The 15,981-nt window shown below is 33.5% G+C and overlaps 2 protein-coding genes across 3 annotated transcripts in view; both read right to left on the bottom strand.

Moving 5' to 3' along the window:
• Positions 1 to 11,531, bottom strand: part of LOC115979881 — a 24,164-nt gene extending 12,633 nt beyond the window's left edge. The window contains exons 1-2 of one of the 2 annotated variants that reach the window (XM_031101962.1): positions 11,302 to 11,531; positions 1,704 to 2,783 (exon numbers count right to left, since the gene is read on the bottom strand). In XM_031101962.1, coding sequence (XP_030957822.1) covers positions 1,704 to 2,783; positions 11,302 to 11,442 — 1,221 coding nt within the window. In that variant the 5' untranslated portion in view covers positions 11,443 to 11,531. Of the gene's footprint in view, positions 1 to 1,703; positions 2,784 to 4,925; positions 5,404 to 11,301 lie in introns of those variants that run through there. The other variant, XM_031101963.1, reaches the window with a different exon arrangement.
• On the bottom strand, positions 11,475 to 15,981 carry LOC115979774 (disease resistance protein At4g27190-like). The gene is made up of 3 exons (XM_031101834.1): positions 13,141 to 15,981; positions 11,587 to 11,826; positions 11,475 to 11,495 (listed from the first exon to the last, which is right to left on the bottom strand). The coding sequence occupies exons 1-3, from the start codon at positions 15,979 to 15,981 to the stop codon at positions 11,475 to 11,477; spliced, it is 3,102 nt and encodes a 1,033-aa protein (XP_030957694.1).

The raw sequence follows: 15,981 nt of genomic DNA, 5'->3' as shown, positions 1-15,981 counted from the left end.
TATCGACCCACTTCCTATACCAACACACAAGCCTTTCCCACAGACGGCGCCAATTGTAAGGACGCGATTCGTGGCGGACCGTAACAGTGTCGGGTTCGCGCGTGAATAGGCCCCTAACAATATCATTTGTAGAGCGTGGGTTTGGAAGGCTAGGCCTTGTTCGATAGGCGGTGGGTTTTTCGCGGTGTTCGTACGAACTTAAGCTTTCCTACACCCCTGGAGTCTTTCTCCTGGAGGTGGGCTGGGAGGCTCTGGTTTCTGGCCTTTTTTCCCAACCTCCTCTTTTAGGTTCCTTCTTTTTCCTTTTATCTTCGCCTGCGTTCATTGTCCTTCGTCCACGTATAGGGTCAACCTTTCCAAAATTGATACTTGTCCCATCAGCCCATATTCAAAGTCGTTGGGGGTGGTTGTAAAAGCCAAAGACTGCGGCTCTGTCAGGTTCAGAGCATTGAATGGCAGTAAGAGCAGCTTTCCCTGGATATTTTAGATCTTTTGTCCTGGTTTCGGTCCTATACCGTTCTTACCCTTCCTTCAAAGGGGGGGGACTTTGGGTCTGCCGAGGACTGAGCCGTCCTCGGCGATGTCCACAGGCTATTTGGTCGAGCTTGGGCCATAGCCCTCCTCGGCTTGGGCCTTCGGATTTTCCCCAGGTAGATGGGCCCGGCCCGTACACCATTTGGGCCTCACAAGAACATACAATCTAACAGTTAAATTTTCAAAATTCACACTCAATATAAAGATTTATAATGAGTTTGTAGGGTTTCTAGTTTGGAGAGAAACTTTGTTCGAAGTAAATGTAATTTTAGTAAACCTGGTTAGTTTAATTTTTTCCATTAAAACTGATTTGGCTATATAGCTAATAGGTGAGACCATATCCAATACACTAGTCATTTAATTCCTCTCTCAAAAAAAAAAAAAAACAAAAAAAAAATCCAAACTCAATAGTTATTTAAAGTCTCATTAAAATATTTAATTAATTAATAATAGGGGTGATTAAAATAAGTGCGGCCTTATTTTCTTCAATTAATTACATTCAAGTCTTAAAATTTGCAATATTTAAGTGTCTGGTAATCTCTTATTTTCAGTAACTTTTATGTTACTGAAAATATATGTAAGTGTTTATAAATAAAAAAGCATATAGTTTTTAGTAATTTTTGTGTTAAATGTGTGACAAAAAACGAAAAAGTAGATTTATTTTCTGAAAAACTAAAAGTTAGATTATTTAAAAAAAGAAAGTTAAAAAAAAGTAGACAAAAAGCAAAAGTTTTTAACAAATAAGAAAAAGCCAAACGGACTCCAAAATTTAGATTCATAAATTAGGACACAAATAATTTTCAACTATATATAAGGCTATAACCTCACTTGAGGCACATGTCTCTCTCACATGTCCAAGGATTGTTTGCCCAGGAGAAAGGTCATGTGACTGTCACAAGCACCCACTAGTGTGTTACTTCCTATACACTTCAATTAACAGTAGATAAATGACTATCAATATTTTACTAGGGTATTAATACTATTAATGGTTCATGATTTATATTGCAATGGAAGGTATAAAGAATTTAACCACTGCTATGTAGAAAAAAGAAGCATATACTCCAAAATACTAAATTGGTTTGTTTCCATGGACAAATTGGACGAGCAATCTATGTGGGTGTGTGCCACATCTTTGGGATCATTATATGCAAATCTAAACTTTAATATACCTGTTCCTGTAGGATTGGCATGTGAAAATCCAGCTCGCAATCGAGAATGATTTCTCCAGCATCATTTATGACTGACTTTTGTGTGTTTAAAAGGCTCACGAGCTTTGGAAGCTGATGGAGTTCTAAGAGACGCAATTGAGGGAACAAGATCATATCTCTGTCTTCTATTTCACCCTCTTTTATGATTATTGCACCCATTATGCTGCATTCTTTTATCACCAATTCTTGAAGTTGTGGAAGGCCCTTGGCTATGGTTGACGAGAAGATAAATTTTAGTTTCTCACAATGTTCCACTTTCATAATGCTTAAGTTACGAAAGGATGCCGAGGGAATCTGGCCGTGACATATTTCTTCCAAGTTGATCATGTTTTTGAGAGAGAGTATCTCCAAGACAGGAAAGACAACATCAGAGATAACCATCCCTCTTGAGTTGATGATGTACTTGATCTCGACATTGTTTTGGACATGGAGATGCTTCAGTTGTTGGAAGCCTGTCATATCTAATTCATAGATGACGCTCTTAACACCCTTTAACTCATCCAAACACAGATTTTCAATACCATTCAACAACATTTTAATCCCCCTCTCCAAATGAAAGCTTGTATTCAACTTGAGTTTTAGTGCTCTTGAGTTTTCATGTTTATCAGACCAATCCCACACATCTCCTACGAATATTTTGTATCTTTGCAACTTCTCGAATAACAGATCTTTTGGCAACATGTTGGCATCTGGAATGTGCACTTCTAAAGTAGTCAATCGTGACAAATGCTTTAGCTCTGCAAGGCTAGCTCTTTCATTGTTGAGTCCTTCAACCTCCCACTGACTGAAGCTATTGCCAAAATACAGCTCTTCTAATTGTATCAAACATGATAGGACATTTGGTGGAATCACTTTAAGTTTGGTACAATTGCTCAAATTCAAAATCCGTAAACGAGTCAAAAGCCCTGTTTCTCTCGGCAACTGTTCAACCTTGGAGTGAAGAAGGCTAAGATTTTCTAAATTTCTCAGCTCTCCAATCATAGCTATGTCTTCCAACACACACTGATCCAAACGCAATGTTTCCAAACTAGGGAATGCAACCTGCAAGTCCATTCCGTGTGTGTTAATAACATAACTAATCATAGTAACTCACATAATAGAAAAAAAAATATATACGAAGTAAAACAGGGGATTATAAAAATAGAATTACCTCTTCATTGAAGAGAGGTTGCACAGAGAATTCATTTTAAGTAATTAGGAAGCAATTAATTCTCTCAAACGACTAGAATAATTAAACTTTTGATATCAGTTTCTAATTTTTTTTTTTTAAAAAAAAAAAAAAAGTTTCTCATTTTTGATTGCTCTGTTTACCACATAAAGAAACAGAGCCTCTCACTGTAACATATACTCTCATTTTCTTCTTCAATAAAGATCACAGCAATTCTATTTAAAGAGACAGCATTCTTGACAAACCAAAACATTGCATAAGCTAGGTACCTATATTATTGCTATTTCATTTGAGGCAACTTGGCAAGCAATGTGAGGAAAGAGCCATCAAAAGATATCATTACGATAGCACATTATGATCCTGCCAAATAGCTAGGTTATAAATACGGGTTGCATCTTACTTTTATTAATTAATTTTTAATGTTTTTATAATACTATTTGTGCTATAAGCTTTTGTTACAATAAGATTTTATTAAAACAAGGTATACATATACATATTTTTTATCACAAAAATATGAGAGGTGTTATGTTCACAACATTTTCACTACAAATCATAAGTGATAAGTTACTATTAGTTCTAATTTAAATCTATAACTTAAATTATTTTTTTGCCCATTCATAACAACCAATAACAACTTAACATTTAGGATTTGTAGTGAACATGTTGTGGACATAGCATTTCTTCTAAAAATATACATTATTTAATCAAATTATTAAAAAATAAATGTAATTAAATGCATAATATATTTCAAATTTGGGGCCAGTTTTTCTTTTTTGAGAGGATTTATGTTATACCATTAGTCTCTTACCTCCTCAACCAAGAAAAGTGGTTATTGATATAGGAAACAATCATAAAAGACAAGACAAGATATAAACAAAAAAAAAAAGATGCCAAGGAATTCTATGTTTATATGAAAAATGTATTTATGGTTTTGCATGAAAATATTTTTGAATACGGTCCCAAAGTGTCAATGGATCATATATCTTGATGAAAAAAAAAAAAAAATCATGAAGACTTGATCATAAATTAAAGAGTAATGAAAAATGTCATGAATATCCAATAAACCAAACTCTCAAAAAAAGAAGTATCTACAAAATATGAGATGAATATATGCTTGCAAATCAGATGCAAGGTGGAGTCATTTATAAGAAAACCATCTTATACAGATGCATTAAACAGCACTTGTGATTAAATTTTTATGTTTAACATGATTGCCAAAATTTTAAATTTTATAATGATGCATATAGAAGCTTAATTATGAGATTTTGTTGATATTTGTTAATTTGATAAACTTTTCGATGGACAACATCACAGTTTTTGTATTTGTTTTTTAATTGGCTCTGTTAATCATTGTTGAGCAAAATTCCTTATATGATATTTTGTGTTTTGTTTGCGAAGCATCTTCATATATGTATACTTTGATTAGATAGATTTTAGAGATCCAAAAGGGGGCATGCAATTTATAGAATCTCCACATTGCATAGGAAAGCACATGAGGACATGCTTTTAAAGAGTGATATCCCTTCAATGTGTAGAGATGTCTATAGGAATATAACTAGATGAAAAATAAAAAGAAGAAATTAACATAGATTGAATTTTTAAGAAACATGTCATGAATCCTACAACTAACATAAATTAACTAATTGCGAACCTTTAAATTAAAACATAGTGGTGTAAGAGTCATTTACAAGAAAATCCTTTTTTCCAAAACCATGTTAATCAATTAGTAGTTGTTGTCGATCAATTGTTTCAATTTGTCACAATTTGACACCTGTAGTACTTTCATATTTCTGGACACGTTGACCAAAAAAAACACACCAAAGGTACCTATATTTTGATGCAAGAAAGATTAAGGATTTTGTTAAAAAAAAAAAAATATATAGATATATGACCTTTATTAAGAACTTCGCGTTTGAAACTTGTTTTTTGCGTGAGAGACGAGTATGACTCCAAACAAAGTTATTATTTCTCGTAAACATAAATATTATAAAAGAGTAGTTAAATTAGCCTCTTACCTCTTCAACCAAGAAAAGGGGTTGTTGAGTGGAGGTCTCTAGTTGGCTCTGTTCAACTGTTTCTTGAAAGTTCAAAATTTTTGAAGCAAATATCTCAATTTGATCACATTCAGACACCTCCAATTCTTTTAGCAATGGCCATTCTGAAGTATGCACCCCTCGGCAAAACCACTTGAGCTTTGGCAAATTACGAAGATTAGGAGAGTTACTTTAGGGAAAACAAATCTTGCTGCTGCTTCTGCAATTTCTTCCCGTGAAACAATTTCCTCCACTCCACAATCGCTATCCGAAGATCCTCCAATTGCATGAGACATCTAGCCACAGATGCTGGGAACAAACTTTGCAAACTCTCACATTCCCAAGCACTTACTACTTGTAGATTTGGAAAGTTGAAAATTCCATGAGGGTCCTTATTCCATATCTGCTTCATCTTCGGTAGATGACGCAAATACAATTTTTTCAAAGGAATGACTGTCACGGCATGTGATTCTCTATAATCGTGCCCTTGAATTTCAAACACTTCTTGTAGTGAACCACAAGTATATACTTGTAAAGTCTCTCTAGACTTTGGAATCTTGTCAGCATATTAGATTCAAAGATGTTCACAAGATTTTCACAGTATTCAACAAATAGAGATTGAAGCTTGAAAAAGGAATCTTCAGCTACTTGATCGTGCCATATGATTTTCAAGTTCTCCATGTGCATGATTGTCAATGTTTCCAAACTAGGGAATGCAACCTGCAAGTCCATCCCATGTGTGTTAATAACATAACTAATCATAGTAACTCACAAAATAGAAAATAAGATATATACGAAGTAAAACAGGGGATTATAAAAATAGAATTACCTCTTCATTGAAGAGAGGTTGCACAGAGAATTCATTGTAAGTAATTAGGAAGCAGTTAGTTTCTCAAAAGACTAGATTAGTTAAACTTTTGATATCAGTTTCTCATTTTTTTAATCCAAAAAAAAAAAAAAAAAATGTTTCTCATTTTTGATTGCTCTGTTTACTACATAAAAAAACAGAGCCTTTCATTGTAACATATACTCACATTTTCTTCTTCAATAAAGATCACAGCAATTCTATTTAAAGAGACAGCATTTTTGACAAACCTAAAGTTTCATTTGAGGCAACTTGGCAAGCAATGTGAGGAAGGAGCCATCTAAAGATAAATTCATTAAAATAGCACATTATGATCAAATAGCAAATAGCTAGGTTATAAATACGGGTTGCATCTTACTTTTATTAATTAATTTTTAATGTTTTAATAATACTATTTGTGCTATATGTTGAAGATGATAAAGCTAAACACACCTTTTCATTAAGTCTGAAGACAAAAGGCAGTCAGACGCATCGTTTCATTCAAGTAAATAGCTAATGTATTGGTATTGCTCAAACGGTGTCCTATTGAAGATTCAAGAATCAGTTGGTATTGGCGGGCTTTTCAGTTAGGAAGCTGTGATCAACCAACTCAACAAACTCCACCTTTCATGTATCTAGCACCAGAATGTAATTAAGCAAGATCAAATACAATTTTCTTTGATATCTCTCTCTCTCTTTCACCCTTTTCTTCTCTCTCTGCAATTGTTTGTTGTTCTTCAATCTAGCTAAACACTGTTAGATTCTCTCTTTAGAATTTCATTGCTATAAGCTTTTATTACAATAAGATTTTATTAATACAAGTAATGTATGTACACATTTTTATCACAAAAATATGAGAGGTGTTATGTCCACAACAAATCATAGGTGATAAGTTGCAATTAGTTCTAATATGAATCTACAACTTAAATTTTTTTTTTTTTTTTTTTTTTTGCCCATCATGGAAGATACTCCTTGTCACACGTGCAAAACTCTAAAAATTAATATCTGGCTAAATTACAAACTACAATCTTAAAATTTAGAGGTGCTTAGATTTTACATTTTGAAATTTCAAAATTTAGATTTTACTCTTTGAATTTTTATTTATTTTGCATCAGTAGCCACTCCATCCCTATTTTCCGTTAAGTGTCATATAAGTTTGTCACTCGTATTTAGTTTTTCTAATAAAATGATGTCATGCTATTTTTATTATGCCATCTCATTTTTAATTTTTTTAGACCACAAATAATGTCACATTATTTTATTGGACAAACTAAACATGCATGAAAAAATTTTGTGGCACTTAAAGGAAAATATGGACAAAAGGGTTACTAATGCAAATGGAATAGAACTTTAGGGAATAAGATCCTAATTTTGAAACTTCAGAGTATAAAATCTAAATACTCCCAAACTTTAGGGGTATAGTTTGCAATTTAGCCTTAATATTTCTTAAATCATGAAGTATAAAATAGTGTTTTTTTATTATTATTTAACTAGGTTAATTACATCTTAATTTTATATATTAAACTTTTTGTGATCCATAGCCAACCCCATAATTTTGAGATTTTATTTATTTATTTATAATATAAGGAAGTGGTGTCCTAACCTTTAATCGAACTATTCCACTCTTCTACCCATAATATGTCCCAAAAATTTAAATAACTGATTGTTTGGTGGATGAATTTGGAACTCTCTGTGTATACGTCACAGCTCACACCAACATGCCCCCACATGGATATTTTCATTTTTTATTTTTTGAGAAACCACGTGGATATTTTCATGATGGTTCAAAAATTTTGAAATTAAAGTTTTTTTAATGTTTGATTTTTGTTGTTGTAATAATATTATAGTATAATAATACTATTTGTGCTATAAGCTTTTATTACAAGAACATCTTATTAAAACTGGGAAAATTGCATTGGGAGGTTACCAAAATTACTTTCCCTAAAAAAAAAAAAAAATACTAAAATTACACTAACCTTCTTTATTGTTTTGGACTATACAAACCTTACATTCCTTCTTCCAAAATAAACTACACTTTCTCCCTTAAACATTGTTAAAAAGTCAGTAACGAAAGATGATTTATTTAGGATTTGTGGCAAATCTAGCTTCTTTTGTTTACCACCCAGTTGTTCTTCTCCTTGGCACAGTACACCTTCCTCTCCAGATAGCTCTACCGGAAATTTATCAAATATTTTCTACACTGTTTATTTAAATTTGTCCCAAAATAGCCTCTAACTACCCACCTACTTGTTCAGCCATAGCATAAGCATATATGTTAATTAGAGACTCGAATAAATTTCAATACCACGTGTGGGTAAGTGTGATTCCAATTTTTGAATTCCTATAATCATCAAGTAACAATCACCTAATACTCAAGAAAAACCCAAGTATCTAATTCACCGAATCATCAAAGCTTGTAAACCCAATATGCCAGTGGTTGAACCAACCTGATTTCCCCCTCTTTGTTTAATCAACCACCAGCTTTGGAATCACATCTATCTACACATCAAACTCACTCAAACACCTCTAGAAATCTTCCACCATCCATCGAACCCACAGCATACAACCAAAGCTCACACCTCAATCCTCGAGGGTGGGAAAATCAAAATCAAAGTGTTAGGACATATATGAATCACTTGTTAGGAACATATGTTACTATTTTATGTAATTGGCTAATCCTTTAACAAAACGCACTTTACTTGTAATTGGGTAGATCTAGGTGTTTTTAATACTTTAAGAAACAAGGCTTCAAGATCAAGTATTGAAGTCATTCAAGTCTGTTCAAGAAACAAGCTGAATAGTGCAAATTCATTAAATCTCGACACCTAGCTCGACAGCTGCATCTATCGAGTTTAAGAAAGCTGTTTTAGCTCGTGTTCTAGACACCTGCTTGATAGCTTCTCGACACCTCCTATCTGTCGAGGTTTAAGAAAGAAACAGAAATTCTGATCTGTTTTCTTGGAATCCGTGAATGTGTCTTTGGGACTTCTTTTCTCCTAACTCTAGACATATAAAAGGATTGATTTAAGGGCCGTCAAAGAGTTCACAATTTGCACAAGTGCTGAGCAAAGTTTGTTCAAGCAAATTGTGACTTTCTTTAGTTCATCATTTTTGAAAAAGTTGCTGTGTATATGCACTGTAGGGTTTTGTGACTAAGCATCTTCTTGATCTTTATCGTTGGGATGAACTGAAGAACTTTGCAACCAACATCTTCTTCTAGTTGGTGTGTTATTCATGTACTGAGAGCCGTGTATCATTGGTTAGTCAGGTACTGGGATCCGTGCAACAAAAATTGTGGCGTTCATATATTGAAGAGTTCAGAAATTCTGAAGCGGTAAAAGGCTTTTGCTATAAGTTCATCTACAGTAATTGTAGAGTCTAGGGACAAAGGTTTTGTACTAGATCTGAAACTTTTTTTTACTATAGTGGATTGCTTTTCGGGAAGGTTTTTCCCTAGGTTTTTTACTGTGAAACTGGTTTGTTTCATTGGTTTTCCTGAGTCATCATATCTTGTTTTATTTATTTTTCCGCTGCATAATTTTGACATGCTATTGATATTTGTTTATTTTAACAAGTTTTATTCATAATAAATCTAACTAACAACTTGGGTTTAAAATTTGTTAATTCTATCAACCGGGGTCTAAATTTCCCAACACAAAGAAAAGGGAAAGATAAAAAAAAGGGGTGGTTTTCAATGTAAGGATGAGAGAGAGAGAGAGAGAGGGACTAGATTTCAGTCACAACCTCACAGGGGAGGACAGAAGCAACCAAAAGATGTGTTTTGGAGGGTAAATGATAATTTCAATTAGAAAGTGATGGTAAAAAATATAAATTTATTAATTTCTGGATAGTGACTTTTAAGTTTTAACGGTGTTAAGCTAACAAGATTTGAATTAGGTGCAATTTCCCCCTCATCACTCATAAAATATTTTTACCATCTTTACTTTTTTTTCTTTTTTTCTTTTTTTACTTTTTAAATTTTATAACTTTTTTATTCAATGGTTAAGATCTGGAAGTTTCTTCTTAGCCATTGAGAGTTATTGCACCTAATCTCAATTCTGAGAGATGATAGTTTATTTTGAAGAGCATTCATATTAGTTCGTGCAAAAATTTCTTTTTATTTTAGGATAAGAAACTACTTTTTCTATTTTACATTCTAACTTTTCAAAACAACCCACATTAAATTATCAATTTTCTTGATTTTTTAATTGTTTATATTTCTCCACACACAACAACCTTTATCCTCTCTTCTTTCATCCTCAAGTTACGCAAAGAAAGAATAAAAAATAAATACAAAATGAATAATGATAGTATAAATTTATATTGTTACTGTAGCGATTATGTATTTTTACACAACTTTACATGGTCTAATATGGGTGAAGGTTGGACTTGGTTAAAATGTGGTTTTCTTTCTATTTTACTAGCATTGATGTGAGTGCTCAAGGAAGGTTTATATACAATTCAAAATAATGAAAGAAGTCAATGAAATTTAGTAAACTTCAGATTAGGTTAGAGTAATTTTTTCCATTAAAACGGATTTGGCTATGTACATAAAAGCTAATTGGTGAGACCATACCCAATAGTCATTTAAAGTCTCTTTAAAAATTTTAATTAAATAATAGGGGCGATTAAAATAAGTTTTAAAATTTTCAATATTTAAGTGTTCATTTGGTAACCTCTTATTTTTAGGTAGCTTATTATCGTAGTGTTTATAATATATATAGTTTTTAGTAAATTTTAAGTTAAATGTGTGACCAAAAACCAAAAAGTAAACTTATTTTTTGAAAAATTAAAAGTTAGATTATTTATTTTAAAAAAAAAGTTTAAAAAAATTAGACAAAAAGAAAAAGTCAAACTGACTCTAAATTTAGCTCCATAAATTTGGACACAAATAATTTTCAACCATATATAAGGCAATAACCTCACTTGAGGCACTTGTCTCTCTCACGTGTCCAAGGATTGTTTGACCAGGAGAGAGGTCATGTGTTTATCACAAGCACCCACTAGTTTGTTACTTCCTATACATTTCAATTAACAGTAGATAAATGAATATCAATATTTTAATGGTATTAATGGTTCATGATTTATATTGCTATGGAAGGTGTAAAGAATTTAACCACTGCGATGTGGAAAAAATTAACAGTATATGATTTCAGTTAATTGATCGTGCTATATGATTTTTGAGTTTCCCAAGTGCAAGATTCTCAATGTTTCCAAACTTGGGAACACAACCTGCAAGTCCATCCTGTGTGTGCTATTGACATATCTAATCATAATAACAAACATAATAGAAAATAAAATAGGATTTTACTAATGTGTGCCCTAAGGGCACACATAAATTTTCATTTTTGGAAAAAATTTTCTCGAAAATTAAAAAAGTAATGACAGTTTTTTCAATTCCCAAAAAAATGTTTCCAAAAAAAGAAAACTTAATATGTGCCCTAAGGGCACACGTTAACCCGACCCAATAAAATATATACAAAGTAAAACAAGGGATAATAAAAATAGAATTACCTCTTCATTGAAGAGAGGTTGCATGGCAATTTGAGAGATCTCCTCTGAATTCACTTCCTTAAGTTCTTTGCTCAATGTCATGCCTGAACCAACAGTTCTGAATACGAATGACTCCAATTTAGGGCATTTTTCTATCACCATATCCTTCAATGATGGAAATTTGATATTGCTTCCTACGCAGAATCTTTTGAGGACTGGAAGATCTTTTAGAATCAGGTCAATCAGTCGAGGGAACAACACCTTTGGAATTATTTCTTCTTCTCCTAAGTCTTCTGTGAGTAGTACCTCTTCCATTACCTTACAGTCCTCAATGTCAAGATATTTGAGCTGAATCATAAATGTCGCTGTAGAAGAAGACAATAGGTATTTTAAATTGCCAGAGCCTTTCACGGTCAATTTTCGCAAATTTTGAAATCTCGGGTCTGTTAATTTGAAAGAGGAGCTTGCCCGATGTTGGTTGTGAATTAGTATCTCTTCAGAGTGTATAGAGGACAGTTCCAACGTTTCCAAGTTGGGGAACACAACCTGCAACAACAATTAATTATCTATTTCAGCAAACTTGTTAAAAGAAATGAAGAAAACGGTGTCGTATTTGGCTAATACAACGGGGCCCAGACCTCAAACGATGATGAAGTCCAGACTCAAAACGATGTCGTAAAGACTTGGAGTACTTTTTTTTTTAAAGAGAGTTTTAACTTAAATGATGCACGCCTGATCATTTTTTTCATTTAGCTCAAGTTGTTAGTATTTGATTAGACACGTGTTCTAATTCAATTGGTTAAAGTAATTAGGAAGCAGTTAATTCTCTCAAATGGCTAGATTAGTAAGACTTATGAAGGAACAGAACCTCTACAACAACAGTTAATTCACTCAAGCATTTTTGGTCACTCTGTTTTCTATATAAAGGAACAGGGCCTCTCATTGTAATTACATATACTCACAGAAATCCTATTTATAGTGAGAGAGTATTTTTGACAAACCTAAACAGTGCATAAGTTAGGGTACGTATATTATTGTTATTTCATTTGAGGAAATCACCAAAATTTTTATTTGAACATAGTGGCATGGCAACTTGGCAAGCAAAGAGAGGGAAGAGTCATCAAAAGATAAATTCATTATAAAGGCACATTATGATCCTGTCACATATCTACAATTTTTTTTTTTTTTCGGAGTGAGAGAGGGGATTCTAAAAATAGAATTTCTTAAAACATGAAAGAATAGTGATCTTTTTAACTAACTAGGTTATAAATAAAGGATACTTATTATTATTATTATTATTATTGTAGATACTTTTATTATTTTAATTTTTTAATATTATTATTTGTGTTATAAGCTTTTATTCCAAGAAGATTTTATTAAAACCCATACACAAAACTATTATGTGTGACCATACTCAATTCAGATTTTTTTTTTGGAGAAACAATACACAATTAACAATTGATAATACACTTATAAAAAAAAATTTGATAATACATTCTCAGAAAACAATTGATAATAGAGACTATTGGCATTGCCATGTTTCTAATGGTCCAGGATTTTTTTTAGAGCGTTACGTTTGGAAGGTGCAATTGTGCTAAGAACAGTTAGGTTATGAAAAAAAAAATCTGCTTATGCTAGTATAAGAAAAAATTATTTAATGCTCTAGGGTTAATTTTTCCCTCACATAAATAGTGCACCTTAATTATTTTGAATTTAGCCACTGTTGTGTGAAAAGGGAGCATTACTCTAAAATACTAAACATTAATTACTTTGGTATACATATCCCAAATTGCTATTAATTGGTTATTTACTATAGACAAATTGGACTAGCAACCTTTTATTTCATAAACTTTAATGTACCTGTTCGCTTTGAGGAATGACTTCTCCAGCATCAATTATGTCTGAATTTTGTGTACTTAAGAAGCTCACGAGCTTTGGAAGACAATATAGTAGTAAGCGACGCAATTGAGGGAAAAACTTCATATCTCTGTCTTCTATTCTGCCCTCTTCTTTTTCGACTATTGCACCCATGATGCTGCATTCTCTTATCTCTAATGTTTGAAGTTGTGAAAGGCTTTTTGCTATGGATGATGAGAAGATAAACTTTAGTTTCTCACAATGTTCCACTTTCACAATGCTTAAGTTACCAAAGGATGTCAAGGGAATCTGTCCATGACATATTTCTTCCAAGTTGATCATGTTTTTGAGTGAAAATATCTCCAAGACAGGAAAGACAACATCAGCAATAACCAATCCCTTTGAATAGATGATGTACTTCATCTCAGAATTATTTTGGACATGTAGATGCTTCAGTTGTTGGAAGCCTTTGCTATCTAGTTCAGATATGATACTCTTAACACCTTTTAACTCATCCAAACACAAATCTTCTATTCCACTCAACAACATCTTGATCCCCTGCTCTAATTCAAAGCTCGAATTCAACTTGAGTTTTAGCGCTCTTGAGCTTTCAGATTTACCAAACTGATCCCACACATCTCCTATAAATATTTGGTATCTTTTCAACTTCATAAACAACAAATTTTTTGGCAACATGTTCACATTTGGAATATTTACTTCTAAAGTGGTCAACAACGATAAATGCTTTAACTCTGCCAGACTAGCTCTTTCATTGTTCACTCCTTCAAGCTCCCATTGAGTGAAGCTATTACAGACATATAACTCTTCTAATTGTACTAAGCGTGATAGGACATTTGGTGGAATCACTTCAAGTTTGGTACAATTTGACAAATCCAACAACCGTAAACGAGTCAGGAGACCTATTTCTTTTGGCAACTGTGTAAATTTGGAGGACAAAAGGCTAAGAATATCTAGATTTTTCAACTCTCCAATCACTGCAATATCTTTCAAAACACATTGATCCAGACACAATGTTCGTAGGTTTGTGAGGAGATTAATTGATGAAGGAAGTGATGAAAGTCTCATTTTAGTTAAATCTAAAACTTTCAGCTCCCTCATTCCTCTGAAAAAAGTTTCTGAAATTTTAAAATCCCGATCTCTGCCATGCACGTACAAGAATTTTAACTTCGGACATACCAACCCGTCAGGAAGTTCATGGATATCCTCAGCACGAACTGAGATTGATGAGCACATTGTTAGTGCATCTTCATCTGGCCATTTTACTGGATCATCATTTCTCACCGTGAACACATTTTGAGCCTTGGCAATTAATATGGCGACGTCACGAACAAGGTCGTGCATACGGACATACTTGCTTGTACGAGGGTCTTCTAGCAACAAACAAGAGTCTTTGAGGCTCCGAACCAGTGTATACACTTTATTTCGAGCTTCTTCCAATGTACGGATGCCAGGAAATAAACACAGGCCAAAACAGTATTTTACCAAGTCCAGGTAAAGAATGGCAGGACCCATTTGACTACATAGTAAAAAGAAGGACTTGACCACTGGACTTCCAAGATGATTGTAACTCAACTCTATTTTTGAATATATAGCTGCTTGCATTCCTGTGAGGTGTACAGGGGAGGGTCTCCTTAGTTGTTGTAGAGCATCTTCCCATTCAAACAAACTCTTATTTTTTAATGCCGTTGCAACTGTTACAATTGCGAGAGGCAAACATGCACACACTTCAGCCACCTGCATTGCGATGGATTTCAAATTAGGATCTTTGAGAGAATCACCCGCCATCTTCTCAAATAAACTCCATGCTTCATCAGGGGATAAAACATCAAGCTCAAATTTTTTTTGCGTGTTCATCTCACAAGATAATATATCTCTATCTCTGGATGTCAACAATATTTTACATCCATTACAAGGAATTCCTATCGCCTCCAAATCAAGTTTATTCCATATATCATCTAGGATAACAAGTGCTTTATTATTTCTTTTTAGCCTATCTCGTAGACGAATTGCTCTTCCAGGTACAGTCTCCACGTCATCAAACTTAAGATCTAGCATGTCCGCTATTTCTCCTTGAATTTGCCTTAGATCTGGGCTCTGCATCACAGTTGCCATAGCGACCTCGTCAAATAACTTTTCTTTTTTGGCTTGCCAAACAACTTCTCTCACAAGTGTAGTCTTTCCAGCACCGGGCATCCCCCACACCCCAATCATGTTGATATTAACATCTCCCAGTGCCACCATAAGTCCATTCAGAGTTGACATTCTTGAGTTAAAGCTCATGTAATCCATATTGGAAACCTTATCAAATCCACCATTTTCCAAGACTTCATCAATATCTTTCGCTATCTTCTTTGCTTTCTTACTTAGCTCATGTCGTAGCTTCAAGTTCAAGCATATCCCATAGGAACACTTCATCTTTGCTTTCGTTTCATCTTCAAGAACTTTCTTAACCTTTCCCATAATCACATCCATATTTTCTAACCACCTGTTAACATCAGCTTTATTTTCACCGCAGTTTCCTATACGAGCATCAACTGAATGTTTCACCCTTTCTCGAACCTCCTCCAACTTCTCTGCCTGTTCCTTCATATTATCAATGTTGCTGCTGTAGTGAAACGAATAACCCAGCCATTGTCCAATTGGTTCAACCATGTAACTGGTAAGCCACTGTCCAACAGGTTTACCTAGTTTTTCAATGAGAAACTGACCAAATGGATCAACCACGTTCTCGATGAGCCACTGTCGAATGGACTCGCCAATTTGTGTTACCACCGCAGTAGCAATGACAAAAATCACAGTAGCAATCACACCAAGAGTGTCCAT

Source organism: Quercus lobata, chromosome 3 (genome assembly GCF_001633185.2).
Source record: "Quercus lobata isolate SW786 chromosome 3, ValleyOak3.0 Primary Assembly, whole genome shotgun sequence".
Taxonomy (NCBI): Eukaryota; Viridiplantae; Streptophyta; class Magnoliopsida; order Fagales; family Fagaceae; genus Quercus; species Quercus lobata.
This window is presented reverse-complemented; position numbering and strand designations above follow the sequence as displayed.